The 14,110-nt window shown below is 69.1% G+C and overlaps 2 protein-coding genes across 2 annotated transcripts; both read left to right on the top strand.

Annotated features, from left to right (window-relative positions):
- The first annotated feature begins 749 nt into the window (after window positions 1–749).
- NELFB (negative elongation factor complex member B) lies at window positions 750–8,515 on the top strand. The gene is made up of 13 exons (XM_036306848.1): window positions 750–1,376; window positions 1,676–1,839; window positions 2,012–2,111; window positions 2,475–2,705; window positions 4,696–4,881; window positions 5,436–5,548; window positions 5,997–6,099; window positions 6,233–6,328; window positions 6,429–6,571; window positions 6,728–6,834; window positions 7,414–7,555; window positions 7,652–7,760; window positions 7,838–8,515. The coding sequence occupies exons 1-13, from the start codon at window positions 750–752 to the stop codon at window positions 7,982–7,984; spliced, it is 2,268 nt and encodes a 755-aa protein (XP_036162741.1). The 3' UTR covers window positions 7,985–8,515.
- Window positions 8,516–9,561: 1,046 nt separating this feature from the next.
- On the top strand, window positions 9,562–12,759 carry TOR4A (torsin family 4 member A). The gene is made up of 2 exons (XM_036307014.1): window positions 9,562–9,966; window positions 10,669–12,759. The coding sequence occupies exon 2, from the start codon at window positions 10,706–10,708 to the stop codon at window positions 11,948–11,950; it is 1,245 nt and encodes a 414-aa protein (XP_036162907.1). The 5' UTR covers window positions 9,562–9,966; window positions 10,669–10,705; the 3' UTR covers window positions 11,951–12,759.
- Window positions 12,760–14,110: the final 1,351 nt, after the last annotated feature.

Raw genomic sequence — 14,110 nt, 5'->3', positions numbered from 1 at the left:
GTCCATTTAGTGAAACATGTTCCTGAAGCCTGGCCTCATCTTTCAAACCTGAGTTCCTGGAGGAGGGGCGGCCTTAAAACACTTAGATAACTGAGACCCCACTTTTCGGAGACTTCTCTAGAGCGAGGGCCAAAGGTCAGATTCCAGGCGGCCTGGTCCCGGGTGGGGGTGGAAGGTTGGGGGAGCGCAGGCCCAAGGCAGAGCAGCCCGTGCGGAAGCAGGGTCCGGGGAGCCGGGCCAACCGCGGGACGCTTTCAGCAACACAGTCCGGCCCGGGGCCGAAACGAAGGCTCGCGGGGTTCAGCACGGACGCCCCCTATTCCCAAAGCTCGGGCCAAGGCTACCCGTCTCCCAACAGCCTGACCCCCAAGGCAACGGGGTGACTGTGGGATCGAGCGATCGGGGCAGACAGACGAGCAGGGGCTTCAGCAAGAAGCCGTGACCGGTTCCGGAGGGGAGCCCGGGAACCCCGACACAGCGGGAGCGGGGCCCCCGGGAGGCCCGAGCCGGGAGGCGGCGGAGCCCGCGCCGGTGGGACGGACCGGAAGCGGAAATTGGGGAAGGGCTGGGGCGACACTGAGCTGACGCGCCCCTAGGGCTCTCGCGATGACGCCACCCGCGAGCTCCTCCCACGGGCCCTCCCGATTCCGTCTAGGTCTCTGCGCTTAATGAGATCCTTTCTCCGCGTCCCGAGGCCGCTGTGAGGGCGGCGACAGGACTCTTCATAATAAAAAATATATCCGGCAAAAATGTCAGTTCTGCGGTGCATAGAAACGCCTCCTCCCGCCCCCGCCCGCCGCGCCCTCCACACCGTCCCCCGCAGGTGGTTCCGGGCCCAGCCGGGTGGACTGGGCCGGGGGCGGGCGGCAACCCGGTGCGCCGACCCCGCGGCGGGGCGGGGGAAGCGGCGGCCCGAGGAAGGCGGTGGGCGGGGCCACGAAAGTGGGCGGGGCCGGGCGGGGCCTAACTGCGGTCGCGCGCAGCCGCTCAGCGGGCCGGCTCCTCTCCTAGGAACCGCCGCGCGGCGCAGGCGTTCCCGGCCGGGCTGCTTAGCCCGGGACCCGCGGTGCGGGGCGGAAGGGGGCGGTTTTGGGCCAAGCGGCGCCGCGCTGCGGGAGGGACCTGCCGAGCTGGAGGGCGCCGGGGAGAGGAGCTCAGGCGGCCCCCGCGCCCCGAGCGAACGGGCTGCCGGGGGGCCTGCGGCGGCCGCGGCGGCGCCGGCGGAGCGCGGTGGGGATGGGGCGCCGAGCCGGCCTGGGACCGGGGCCTCGGCCCTGTTCGCGGGGCTGCAGGACCTGGGCGTGGCCAATGGCGAGGACCTGAAGGAGACGCTCACCAACTGCACGGAGCCGCTCAAGGCCATCGAGCAGTTCCAGGTGGGTGGGCGCGGGGGCCGGGCAGGGGCGCGGGGGCCGGGCCGCGGGGGAAGGGGGCGGGTTTTGCTCCCTTTGCTCCGTTCCCCGGGGCGGAGGGACCAGGTGCCCGAGCCAGTGCCCACGGACGGACGTCTGGGCGGCTTTGTCGTTAAAACCAGCGCCGCTGGGAACCCCCTCGCCGCTGCCTCCGCCTCCTCGGCGGCGCGTCCGGGGGCCTGGCCAGACGTGGCGGCCCCTGTGCTGTCTGTGTTGCCCCGAGTGAGCAGAATCGACCCCGCGCCCACCCTCTGCTTCCCCAGACCGAGAACGGCGTGCTGCTGCCCTCCCTGCAGTCGGCCCTGCCCTTCCTGGACCTGCACGGGACGCCGCGCCTGGAGTTCCACCAGTCCGTGTTCGACGAGCTGCGCGAGAAGCTGCTGGAGCGCGTGTCGGCCATCGCCGCGGAGGGGAAGGCGGAGGAGAGGTGGGTGCAGGCGGCAGTGCAGCGCCCTCCGAGGGGACGGCCCGCAGCACTTGCTGTCCCTCGGTTACTGTCCCCCTCGGAGAAGGGCCTCCCCCCCCGGGTCCCGCCTGTGGATGCTGTGCCTTCAGCCGACTGGGTCCTGCGCCGCGTCTCAGCCCCCCGCGTCTCCCAGGTACAAGAAGCTGGAAGACCTGCTGGAGAAGAGCTTTTCTCTGGTGAAGATGCCGTCGCTGCAGCCGGTGGTGATGTGCGTCATGAAACACCTGCCCAAGGTGAGAGCCAGCGGGCAGCACAGCAGCCTGGCCCGGAGGTTCCCGCCAGGGGGCGTGGTGCTGAGGCCTATTGATCTGCCTGGTTTTTTAAAAACATACTTTTATTGATTTCAGAGTAGAAGGAGGAGGGAGAGAAAGATAGGAAAGCGATGATGAGAGAGAATCATGGATGGGCTGCCTCCTGCACATCCCCCACTGGGGATGGAGCCCGTAACCCGGGCCTGTGCCCGACCGGAATCGAACCGTGACCCCCTGGTTCATAGGTCGATGCTCAACCCCTGAGCCGCGCGGCGGGGCCCCACTGACCGGCCTGGAAGCAGACGCTGGGCCCGGCGCTGCTCAGGGCGCCTGCTGGTCCCCTAGGTCCCCGAGAAGAAGCTGAAGCTGGTCATGGCCGACAAGGAGCTGTACCGCGCCTGCGCCGTGGAGGTGAAGCGGCAGATCTGGCAGGACAACCAGGCGCTCTTCGGCGACGAGGTGTCCCCGCTGCTGAAGCAGTACATCCTGGAGAAGGAGCGCGCGCTCTTCAGCACGGAGCTGTCAGTCCTGCACAACTTCTTCAGCCCGTCCCCCCGGACACGGCGCCAGGGCGAGGTGAGGCGGCCCGGGCCGGGGGGTGGGGGGTGGGGATGGGGTGGGGTGACCGTGGCCCCCCCCCCCGAGTGTCCCCGGTGTGCGGGTGGTTTGCCCCTGGGAGTGGGCTTCACCGCCCGGGTGGGCCTGTCGGTGTCGGACTGGACTCTGCCCGTGGCCAGCCCGTTCCCTTCGCTCAGCGAGTCCTCCCGGCTCTGGGAGGACTGGTTTCACTAGGACTCATAAGTTGCTTTGACAGGCATCTCTCGAGTGCCGCCTGCCTGCCATAGGGGCCTGGACCCTTCAGCAGCCCGGGGGCTTGGGGGCGCTTGCGTGGGGCACTCGGTCTCATGGGGGGCCGACGCCACGCAGTGAATGCCATGTGTTGGCCACGGAGGGCTGGGCGGGCGGCGAGGGCGGTGAGGACGGGAAGTGGCAGGGGAGCCGGGAGGTGTGAGCAGGGCTTGGCCGAGGGCCGGCGGGGCCTGCTGAGGGCGATGGAGGCCGCGTGGCCAGAGCCCAGGGCCCGCGGGGGAGCGGGGGAGGGTTGGAGGCTGGCAGCCACGTGGAGACGGGCCTTTCCCGTGAGGTGGGGTCGCTAAGGTGCCGGCCTGGGTTCCAGGAGGGGGGCCCGTGTGGGGACCGGCGGCCTGAGGCAGGCAGAGTGGCGCTGGTGTCCCTGGCGTTCGCTCACGCCGCTTTCACCTGGGGTGTGTGTGTTTGGTGGGAGGCAGGGCGTGGCCTGACGGTCCTCCCAAACACCTGGCCGGTGGGGCACTCTGCTTCCGGCCAGGGAGGGTCTGCGCTGCCTCCTGCCCTGCCTCCCGCCCCGCCTCCCGCCCCGCCCCCGCTCCGCCTCCCGGCCCCCCCCCCCCCCCCCCCCCCCCCCCCCGCTCGTCCTGGGGTAGCTGGGCCTTAGGGTGTGTCTGCCGCCGTCTCCTGTCCTTCCTCCTAGCTCCCCTCCAGCCAGGCCCCTCCTGCCCCGGGGCCCTCAGGGTGGGTGCCTCGCAGCCCTGGTTGTGGCCAGGTTGTGCCCCTTTTCAAGTGGAGGCTGGGCGGACCCAGGTCAGGGCTGGCACGTGGCATTGAGGGGCCCAGTACGTGGGTGCAGGGACTCGGGTCGTGGCCAAGGGCCTGAGAGGACAGCAGCAAAGCTCACCCATCCTCAGTGGGGGGCTGTCTCCCCACATCACTGGGTGGGCAGGGCCGGACCTGGGGCCTTGGGTGGAGCTGAGGTCACAGGCCGGTGGCCTTCCAGGGACCCCGTGGGCCTGGCATGGGCTTCACCTCCTTACGAACCAGAAACACTGCCACCAACACAGGCCAGGGTCCGGTGAGAGGAGACTTCCAGCCCAAAGTAGGAGGGGCGTGTGGCCCTTCCTTTCACTGTGGCCCTGCGTGCCTCCGTGGCCCTGCGTGCCTCCGTGGCCTTGAGTGACTCCGTGGCCCTGCGTGACTCCGTGGCCCTGCGTGACTCCGTGGCCCTGCGTGCCTCCGTGGCCCTGCGTGCCTCCGTGGCCCTGCGTGACTCCGTGGCCCTGTGTGATGCTGGGGTTGTGTGGTGCCAGTGGTGTTTCTCGGCATCTAGAAGGGTTCAGGAGTCTGGAGGAGGGCTGCGTGTAAATGACTAGAGTCCAGAGACGAAACATAATTTTGGAAGGCATTTTGGGGAGCCAGAGAAGATTTAGCTAAAGGAACCAAGTTCTCCTGTCTCTCTGGACCCTTGATTTTCATGAACACAGATTGTCCTAAAGCAGATACACATCAAAGACAAGGTTTAGTATACAGAGGTGTTGTCAGATTAGAAGAATTTGCCTACGGCTGTTCAGGTGTTCGGCCAGTAGGAGGCAATAACACGTAGACTAAGATGCCCTCAGCTGTCCCAGCAGGCAGTCATCTATGCATCTTCTCAGGTTAGGGAAAAGCCCTCAGCCCTGCTGCATGTGACCTGCTGGATTCACTGCCGGCCGTGCGGGCTGCCAGGCGTGTGACGCGGCCGGGTCTCTCGCAGGTGGTGCAGAAGCTGACGCAGATGGTGGGGAAGAACGTGAAGCTGTACGACATGGTGCTGCAGTTCCTGCGGACCCTCTTCCTGCGCACGCGGAACGTGCACTACTGCACGCTGCGCGCCGAGCTGCTCATGTCCCTGCACGACCTGGACGTGGGCGACATCTGCTCGGTGGACCCGTGCCACAAGGTGCCCTCCCACCCGGCCCTTCCCCCTGGTCTCCACTCCCTGGTGGCTGCAGGTCCTGGTACCTGGGCTCGGGCTGCCCCCACCTGACCACCAAGTCTGCGCAGCCCTGCTGCCTCCCCCGCTGAATCGCTGGGAGGGCCGTCCCTGGCCACATCTCCTCCCCTGCCCGTTCCGTCACTCCCCCTCACTCCCCCGGTGCTGCGGGCGCCCCCCTGGATGCCTCTGCAGCCTCAGGCTTTCCGGGCCTGGGCCTCCCCTCTCGGGCCTCAGGCTGCTCTGGGACCCGGGCTCTGCACCGCCCTCCTCTCCTCGGGTGCTGGGCAGCCGAGACGGTGTCACTTTGAGGCCCCACAGTGGGGCCTCCAGAGAGGGGGCCTTTAGAATAAACTCACATCGTCTCCCACACCTGGTTGCCTCTGCATCCTGCTCCTGGGACAGGTCCTGGCCCTCAGCCGGGTCTTGGCGAGGTGACGCGGGGCCCTGACCCTCCAAGGCCTGGGAGCGAGAGCCGAGGGCGAGCAGGGCCTCCTCACGCTCTGACCTGCTTCCCGCAGTTCACCTGGTGCCTGGACGCCTGCATCCGGGAGCGCTTCGTGGACAGCAAGCGGGCGCGGGAGCTGCAGGGGTTTCTCGACGGAGTGAAGAAGGGTCAGGAGCAAGTCCTGGGGTGAGGGCTGGCCCTTGGTGGAGCCCCTCCCCCGGGTCCTGTCCAGTCCAGATGAGCACGCTCTGTCCACGGTGGTGGGGGATTCCAGCGTGTCCAGGGGGCTGGGCACCCCGTCCCACGGTGGAGACAGGACTGCGCCGGGCCCCGGCGGGCTCTGCAGCTGTGGGCCTGCCACGCTGGGAGGCGTGGGCCGCCTGTGCTGTCTCTGGGACGCGGCTGAAAGGTGGAGTCAGGCCCCCAGAACCAAATGGCTTCATTTCCTTCAGAGCTTTCCGACTCCTCAGTGTTCTAAGTTAGAGACAGGCTTCAAACTGTGAGCCTTGGGGGAAGGAGAGCAGAGGGGTGGGCTCCGTCCACGTGGAGGGCCGTCTCCCGGGCAGGAGGGAGGCAGCCCGCCCGTGGCCGCCCTCCCTGGGCCCGCAGCTTCCACGAATGCTGCTCCTTGCAGGGACCTGTCCATGATCCTGTGCGACCCCTTCGCCATCAACACGCTGTCCCTGAGCACCGTCCGGCACCTGCAGGAGCTGGTCGGCCAGGAGACGCTGCCCAGGGTGAGTGTGCTGCGCTGGCCACAGGCGTCCTTCGGGTGCAGGGGCAGGGCGTGTGAGGGGACCAGTGCGGCCAGCACCCCACTGAGCACTGGGGGAGGCGCCGGGAGCTGGCGCTGAGGCCCATTCTCCGCAGGACAGCCCTGATCTGCTGCTGCTGCTCAGGCTCCTGGCGCTGGGCCAGGGGGCCTGGGACATGATCGACAGCCAGGTCTTCAAGGAGCCCAGGATGGTAAGGGGACTCCGGGGGGCTGGAGGCCGAGGGCAGGAGGGCGGGGCGGTGGGCAGGGCGGTGGGCAGGGCTGTGCACCGCTGAGCTCCTGGTCCCCCAGGAGGTGGAGCTCATCACCAAGTTCCTGCCCACGCTCATGTCCTTCGTGGTGGACGACTACGCCTTCAACGTGGACCAGAAGCTCCCGGCAGAGGAGAGGGCCCCGGCCGCCTACCCGAGCGCCCTTCCCGAGAGCTTCACCAGGTACCGCTGGGGCTGGGGCTGGGGCTGGGGCTGGGGCTGGGGCTGGGGCTGGGGCGGCGGGCCCTGGAGGGAGAGCTTCACCAGGTACCGCCGGGCCTGGGGGCTGGTGTAGGGCGCTCCTTGGGGCCGTGCTCCTCAGGTGGGTGCTCCCGCCAGGTTCCTGCAGGAGCAGCGCATGGCTTGCGAGGTGGGGCTCTACTACGTGCTGCACATCACCAAGCAGAGGAACAAGAACGCGCTCCTCCGCCTGCTGCCTGGGCTCGGTGAGTGCAGTAGCCGCCCTGACCCCACTGTCATGGCCCCCCCTACCCCCCCCCCCCCGTGACTGCCCCGCCCCCTGCAGCCAGCTGGCTTCCCCCCAAGTGCAGGTCTCCTGGAAGTTGTGGTAAAAAGCGAGGAGCTCTGCTCTCTGCTCTCAGACCCTCTGCCCGCATCACCTGTTGTCAGAGTCCTTTCCAGGTGGTGGGAGGCACCTTAACCCTAAGGAAGGGGGTGCGGCTTCTCAGGTCCCCGACATCAGGGAGCCCCTGAAAGTGAGGAGGCCGCCTCCCTGGGAGGATGGGTGGGGGTGGGGTGCGAGCGGGAAGAAGAGACCGTGGTCTGAGTGGACCCCTTCCAGTGACCCTGAGCAAGCTTGGGCTGCGTCAGGGAGAAGGGGCTTCTGGGAGCATCAGCTTCCCACAGGTGGGCGGGCCCATAGCCTCGCTGGCTCAGGGCTGGGTGTTTGACAGTGGACAGTCCACTGTAATGGGACCCCAGGCAGAGGGTGCCCCTGCCCAGGGGGGTGTCCTTGTCAGCCCAGCAAGGTGGATGAGGGCGGGCTGACCCTGCTGTGCCTGCAGTGGAGACCTTCAGCGACCTGGCCTTCGGCGACATCTTCCTGCACCTGCTCACGGGGAACCTGGCACTGCTGGCCGAGGAGTTTGCCCTGGAGGACTTCTGCAGCAGCCTCTTCGACGGCTTCCTGCTCACCGCCTCCCCAAGGTACGGCTGGGGGCGGGCGCCGCTGGGCAGGGTGAGTGCTGGGCGGGGCGGGGGCGGGGGGCGGGCAGCCCTGCAGCCACCCACTGGCTCTCGCAGGAAGGAGAACGTGCAGCGGCACGTGCTGCGGCTCCTCCTCCACCTGCACCACCGTGTAGCGCCCACCAGGCTGCAGGCCCTGCAGAAGGTGCTGGAACCCAGCGGCCAGGTGGGTGCTGCCCCTGCCCCGCACCCTGGGGGGTCCCGATCTCGCCCGGGCCTGCCCACACCCTGTGCTTCCCACAGAGCGGCGAAGCCGTGAAGGAGCTCTACTCACAGCTCAGCGAGAAGCTGGAGCAGCTGGACCACCGCAAGCCCAGCCCGGCCCCGGCCGCCGAGCCCCCGGCCCTGGAGCTGCCCCTCCCTGCCGTGCCCGCCCCGGCCGGCCTCTGACACGTCCCCGAGTCGCTGGGGAGGAGACGGCCCTGGGAGGCCTGGCCTGGGATCGTGGGGACCCGTGTCTCCTGGAGGCAGAGCGGTGCTCATGGCGGGTGGTGGCTGCACTGAGGCCCAGGGTGGTCCCCTGGACAGGTGCCTCCTCCACGCCTCAGCCCACCCTGACCCGACAGTCGTGTGCGTGGGCACGGACCGTTCGGGCTGTGAGCTCTGCCTCGCGCGGGTGTGCACTGTGGGGCCTGCGGGCGCAGTGGGGGGAGCCCCCTGCTCGCCATGGGGCCGGGCCGCTGGCGTGGGGCACAGGTTAGCAGCGTTGCTGGTCAGCCTGGCCCTCTGAGGACTCCTGCGTGTTTAACAGTGGACAGGCCACTGTACTGGGACCCCAGGCAGAGGGTGCCCCTGCCCAGGCCCCACCTGCTGCCTCCGTTTACCCTGGGAGAGGTGTGCTCCTTGCGCAGGTGCACTCAGCAGGTGAGGGTCCGCGTTGTCCGCCGTGACTCGTGTGTAAATAAAAGCGTTTTGGTAAAAGCGGGTGCGCGTTTCTGTGCCGAGGGGTGGGGGTCGCTATCACCGGGTCCGACCATGTCCGTCTCTGTGGGCCGCGTCGCCAGGAAGGTCTGGGCGTGGCTGGAGGCCCCCAGATGAGACACTGCCCCCCTCCCCCCCGCCCCAGCAGTGACACGCAGGGTCCTGCTCCACGGAAGTCAGTGACCTTGACGGGTGCAGCTCTGCAGGGAGGGGGAATGGGCCACCTGGGAGGGGCCAAGGACAGCAGAGGCACGGTGGGGCAGGTCCGGGGCTTGCTTGTGTGTGGATTTTTAAGATGGAAGACATACATGTTTAGCCCGCTGGCGTGGCTCAGTGGTTGAGCTTCAACCTATGAACCAGGAGGTCAGGGCACCGGCCTGGGTTGCTGGCTGGATCCTCAGTAGGGGTGTAGGAGGCAGCCGATCCATGACTTATCACTGATGTCTCTCTCCCTCTTCCTTCCTCTGCAATGAAAAAAATATTAAAAGAAATACATGTTTGTACAATGATGGGAGGACCCAGTGGGAGAAGTGGCCGGAGGGGGTGGGGCCAGGCGCAGGCAGGCCCTGTGGGCGCGGGCAGCTCGGGGAGGCAGCTCTGTGGGGGCTGCTTCCATCTCGGGGAATCGGGGAGGTGGGCCCAGCTAAGGGAGGAGTCGGGGAACAGACTGGACTCCTGGGTGCCCTGAGGCTCAAGGTCAAGATGGACAGACGGGTCCATGAAGCTGGGCTCCTCCAGCCCAGAGGAAGGAATGGGAGGCCCCATCTATCTGGGTGGATGGCACTGGGGACCCCCAGGTGGAGGGGGACCGCGGGTGCCTGCAGGGAGCAGCCAGCTGAGCAGGTCAGCGCCTGGGAGGCCCAGAGGACATTGACCTGAGCGGGGAGGGAGGGAGGGGGGAGGGGGACAGGAAATGAGCCCTGTTCTGGGGGCTGCTTGGGGTCAGGGAAGGGGAAGGAAGGGCTGGGGGGAGAACAGGGAGGGATGTGGGCTCCCCTCCCCCACCGGGCGCCTGTGAGGGTCGGGGGCCAGAGATGTCCTGGGTGCTCAGTGTCTGGAGGCAGATGGAGGTGCAAGTGCCCCTGGGGTCCGGGTGGAGGCCATGCCCAGGGCCCGAAGGGCTAAGGGGAGTGCGACCCACTGGTCAGGGGACCAGCCCGGCCTCCCCGCCTGGCGCCTCCATCCAGCCCAAGTCCCGCCCTGGACACACCTCTGACTCACTTCCTTTGCGTAGAAGCGGAAACGTTCCCCGGCTTCCTCCGCGCTGGACACTCCCTGGGGACCCGCAGGTGCCACTGCCCTGCGGCCTGAGCTGGCCCCAGGCCCCTGACCCGCCGACTCCCGGGAAGCCAGCCTTTCCTGCTTCCTGAGTCGCAGCCTGTGTCTGGCGCAGGCAGGGGCTGCCCTGGGGGGCTGGGGTCCGGCAGGAGCCTGGCCTGACGCAGCTGCAGGTATGGGGTGGTTTGGGGGCCAGGGGTTTGCACCCCGCCTCTCTCCAGCTATCTCTTCAGTGGCTCTTCCCTTTTCCTCCTGCTCCTGTCTTGCTGTCCGTCTCCCACCGTCTGGGGGCTCCCGGCCGCCCCTCCATCAGTGTTCACGGAGGGGTGTTGGGAGGATCTTGGGGGGCGCAGGGCTGGGAGGCCTGGGCTCAGCCTGGGAACAGGGCTGGGGCTCAGTCTCAAAAGCAGAAGTTCCGGCCAGACCCACCCTCCCCCGAGTGTGTGGGGCGTCCCAACTCCAGGGGGTGCTCGGCCAGCGTTTCAGCGGCCGCTCCTGGTCCTCGGAGGGCCCTGGGCGCCGGGCAGTCCAGCGGCGGGCGGGGGCGGAGTCGGGCCGTGACCCATCCTCACCCCTAATCGGGCGCCCGGCCGCCCGGACTCCTCCTCCAGGAAGCGGGGGGCTGCTGGATAAGCCGCCCCAGCGGCGTCCCCTCCCCCACCCCGGCCACTTCCTCTGGGCCCGGCTGTTTACGGGAGGACTTGAGGGATTTGCATGGGGCCCCGCGGGGAGCTGCTTCCTGGTCCGAGCGACCCTCCGGCCCCGCGGGCGGAACAGGCCGGGCCGCCCACGGGGTGAGCTCTCTCGGGGAGAGGCCCCGGTGCCGGTCGGTCACCGGGCGGGAGTCTGGAGACCCTCCCGTCTTCCTGTTGCAGGGAGGGCGACCTGCATGCGGAGCGCCGCCCCTGCGCCATGGACCGCGGCCAGCCCAGCGCGGAGCCCGGGGCCGCGGAGCCCGTGGCCGCGGCTCCCCGCGCCCCCGGCCCGAGCGTGATGGCGCCGCTGCGAGCCGTGGTCCGCCTGCGCCGCCGCGTGTGCCTCCTGCGCAAGCGGCGCCCGCTGACGCCGGGCCCGGGGCTGGACTCGGGGGCCCCGGTGCCTCGCGCGGACGCGGACCAGCCGCAGTTCTTCACCTTCGACGGCCCCGAAGAGCTGGCCTCGAGGACGCCGCGCAAGAAGCGGCGGCGCAGCCGGGTGGTGCTCTACCCCAACTCCTCGCGCCGCTGCCGGCCGCGCGCCGAGCGCCACAGCCGAGCGCAGAGCTGCCTGCTGCTGCTCGTGGCCATCGTGGGCTTCCAGGTGCTCAACGCCATCGAGAACCTGGACGACAACGCGCTGCGCTACGACCTGGACGGGCTGGAGAAGGCGCTGCAGCGCGCCGTGTTCGGCCAGCAGGCGGCCGTGGGGCGCCTCGTGGCGCTGCTGCGGGACTACCTGTCCACGCACGTGCACAGCCGCCCGCTGCTCCTGGCGCTGCACGGGCCCAGCGGCGTGGGCAAGAGCCACGTGGGCCGCCTGCTGGCGCGCCACTTCCGCGCGGTGCTGGAGGACAGCGCGCTGGTGGTGCAGTACCACGCGCGGCACCACTGCCCCTCGGCGCGCGCCCCGCAGGCCTGTCGCGAGGAGCTGGCGCGCCACGTGGCCGACGTGGTGGCGCGGGCGGAGGCGGAGGAGAAGACGCCGCTCCTGGTGCTGGACGAGGTGGAGCTGATGCCGCCGGCGCTGCTGGACGAGCTGCACGGCCTCCTGCAGCCGCAGCGCCCGCACCGCTTCCACAACGCGGTCTACGTGCTGCTCAGCAGCGCGGGCGGCGCGGAGGTCACGCGCTTCGTGCTGCAGAACGCGTCCCGCACGCCGGCCCCGCACCCGGACCGCGCGCACCGGGCCCGCGCCGACGAGGAGCTGCGCGCCAGCCTGAAGGCGCTCCTGGTGCGCGGGCACCCGCTGTGGCAGGCGGCCGCCGTGGTGCCTTTCCTGCTGCTGGACAAGCAGGACGTGGTCAACTGTTTCCGGGACGAGATGGCCGGGGAGGGCTTCTTCCCCGAGCAGGCCCGCGCCGAGCTCCTGGCCGCGCAGCTCAGCTACTACCGCGTCGCCGGCCGAGAGTTTGCCGTCACCGGCTGCAAGCAGGTGGTGGCGCGGGTGAACCTCTTGTAGTGCCGGCAGGAGCCCGACACGTTTGGGGGCAGGTGGGGAACGGACCCTGAGATTTTGCCCGGCCCGAGGCCCCTAATAAACCCAACTCCCCAGACCTCCAACCTGCCCCCTGCGGTTCTTCATTCGGCCACAGTCCTCCGTGCCCACTGTGTGCCCACGGCGCAGGTGGAGACGGGCGGTGTGTCCCCATGACACCGGGCAGATGGTCTCAGAGACGGTGACGGCTCCCGGCCTCACACAGCCGGCTGGTTGCCTGTAGAGCTGTGTGACCGGGCCCCGGGGTGCTGTGGCAGCCACCCCCCAACACACACATGCACCTGCCCACTCTGGGGACCCCTGTCCCGGAGCCCTCTCTGGCCTCGGGTACCCTGGGGGAAGCTGCATGTCTAGCGGCTGCTCCGGCCCAGGGCCCATTGGGGTGCGTGTCCACGCGGCCAGCTGACCCAGTGGATGGCCCGGAGGCTGTGGAAGGGGGCACTCTCTGGGGGCGACAGGCAGGAGGTGGCCTAAGCGGGGGACCTGACCTCCGGGGGGAGACCTCTGAGCCCTGGCCCCCCGCCCCCAGCCCCGAGGGAGCCCACCCTGCGAGCAGGACCCTCCCCGGTCACCCGGCAGCACCCCCGCCCGCCCCCTTTACTGCTCTGCGGGCGCCTCCCGCAGCCCCGCGCTCAGGGCGGCTCAGTGCTGCCACCTGGTGGCCGGGCTGCAGGGGCGGGTCCCGCGTCTCCCCGCCGCCCTGACCGCGCGCACCGCCCACCCGAGAGGGACCCCTGGCCTCCGGGGAGACAGGCATAGAGGACACGGACACGCGTGACAACAGCCAGCCCCAGGGGGGCAGGAGGGAGGGGGCCGTGGAGGTGGGGGCGCCAAGGGGGATGGGGAGGTGCTCGGTACCGGGAGAGGTTGTGCGCCCTCCCACCTCTGACCTCAGCCCGCCCCCCACCCTGGTGTCCCCCTGCTGCTCGCGGGCGGCTCCCTCGTCCGTGTGGTCGCAGCCCCTCCCGGCCCATCTGCGGGCCTGGGCCCAGGTCTGGCCGAGGGGCGGGGATGGGATTATGCCGGGCGCCCTGGGCAGAGGAAAGCCTCTGGGGGGGCGGTGGCGGGGACGCGCAGACCTGGGGCTCAGGGCAGGAAGGGGGTGGGCTGCTCCCTGGGGGCTCGGGGACTGGGAGACCCAGGACTGTCAGCCGCAGCTCTGTCCACCCCAAACCCACTGGCTGGGCGGCTGGGGGAAGAGTCCACCCTCTGAGGCCAAACCCGGGACACAGGCGCCCACACGGCCCAGCCCCTGCCGTGCAGTCGCGTTGCTCAAGGTGTGCCTGCGCGTGCCTGTGCGTTGGGCCTTTTAGTCCTGCCTTTTCTGTGCGTTTCTTTTCTTATTTCTTGCTTTTTCGGGGTAGTGGTCCCCCCAAAACGGTGCTTCATCTTTCTCCTTAGTGGGTTGGCAGTTACCCCTGGAGCTCCTCCAGCTCCTGCCCACCCTCACCCCCAGGTCAGGACCCTCACCCCCAGGTCAGAACCCTCACCCCCAGGTCAGGACCCTCACCCCCAGGTCAGGGCCCTCACCCCCAGGTCAGGACCCTCACCCCCAGGTCAGGACCCTCACCCGCAGGTCAGGACCCTCACCCCCAGGTCAGGACCCTCACCCCCAGGTCAGGGCCCTCACCCCCAGGTCAGGGCCCTCACCCCCAGGTCAGGACCCTCACCCCCAGGTCAGGGCCCTCACCCCCAGGTCAGGGCCCTCACCCGCAGGTCAGGACCCTCACCCTCAGGTCAGGGCCCTCACCCCCAGGTCAGGACCCTCACCCCCAGGTCAGGACCCTCTGCAGGCGGAGCTCCCAGCCGCGTGGTCCCGCCTGGCGCCTCCTGGGGCCTCCTTGTCTACAGGAGGCTCTGCTGCTGGTGCCGTCTCTTCAGGAGCCGATTGGCTCGGCTTTTCATTAGAACTTGGTTTTGTCACCCCCTTTGGCAAACGTCGGGGCCATTGCACCCGCCCTGCCTGCAGGTGGACGGGACCCATCTCGCTGAGGCCGGTGGCGCCTCGATGGAGCTTGTGCTCCCCCCGTTGCGTTTATCCGGATCCGTGCGATGTTGGTTGGGGTTGTGAAGGGCGGCTGGTGGGACGAGCGCACCGAGGCGTGTGTCACACAGATGAATACC

This window comes from Myotis myotis, unplaced genomic scaffold (assembly GCF_014108235.1).
Source record: "Myotis myotis isolate mMyoMyo1 unplaced genomic scaffold, mMyoMyo1.p scaffold_m19_p_44, whole genome shotgun sequence".
NCBI lineage: Eukaryota > Metazoa > Chordata > Mammalia > Chiroptera > Vespertilionidae > Myotis > Myotis myotis.
Note: the sequence above shows the minus strand (reverse complement) of the source record. Positions and strands in the feature narration are given on the sequence as shown.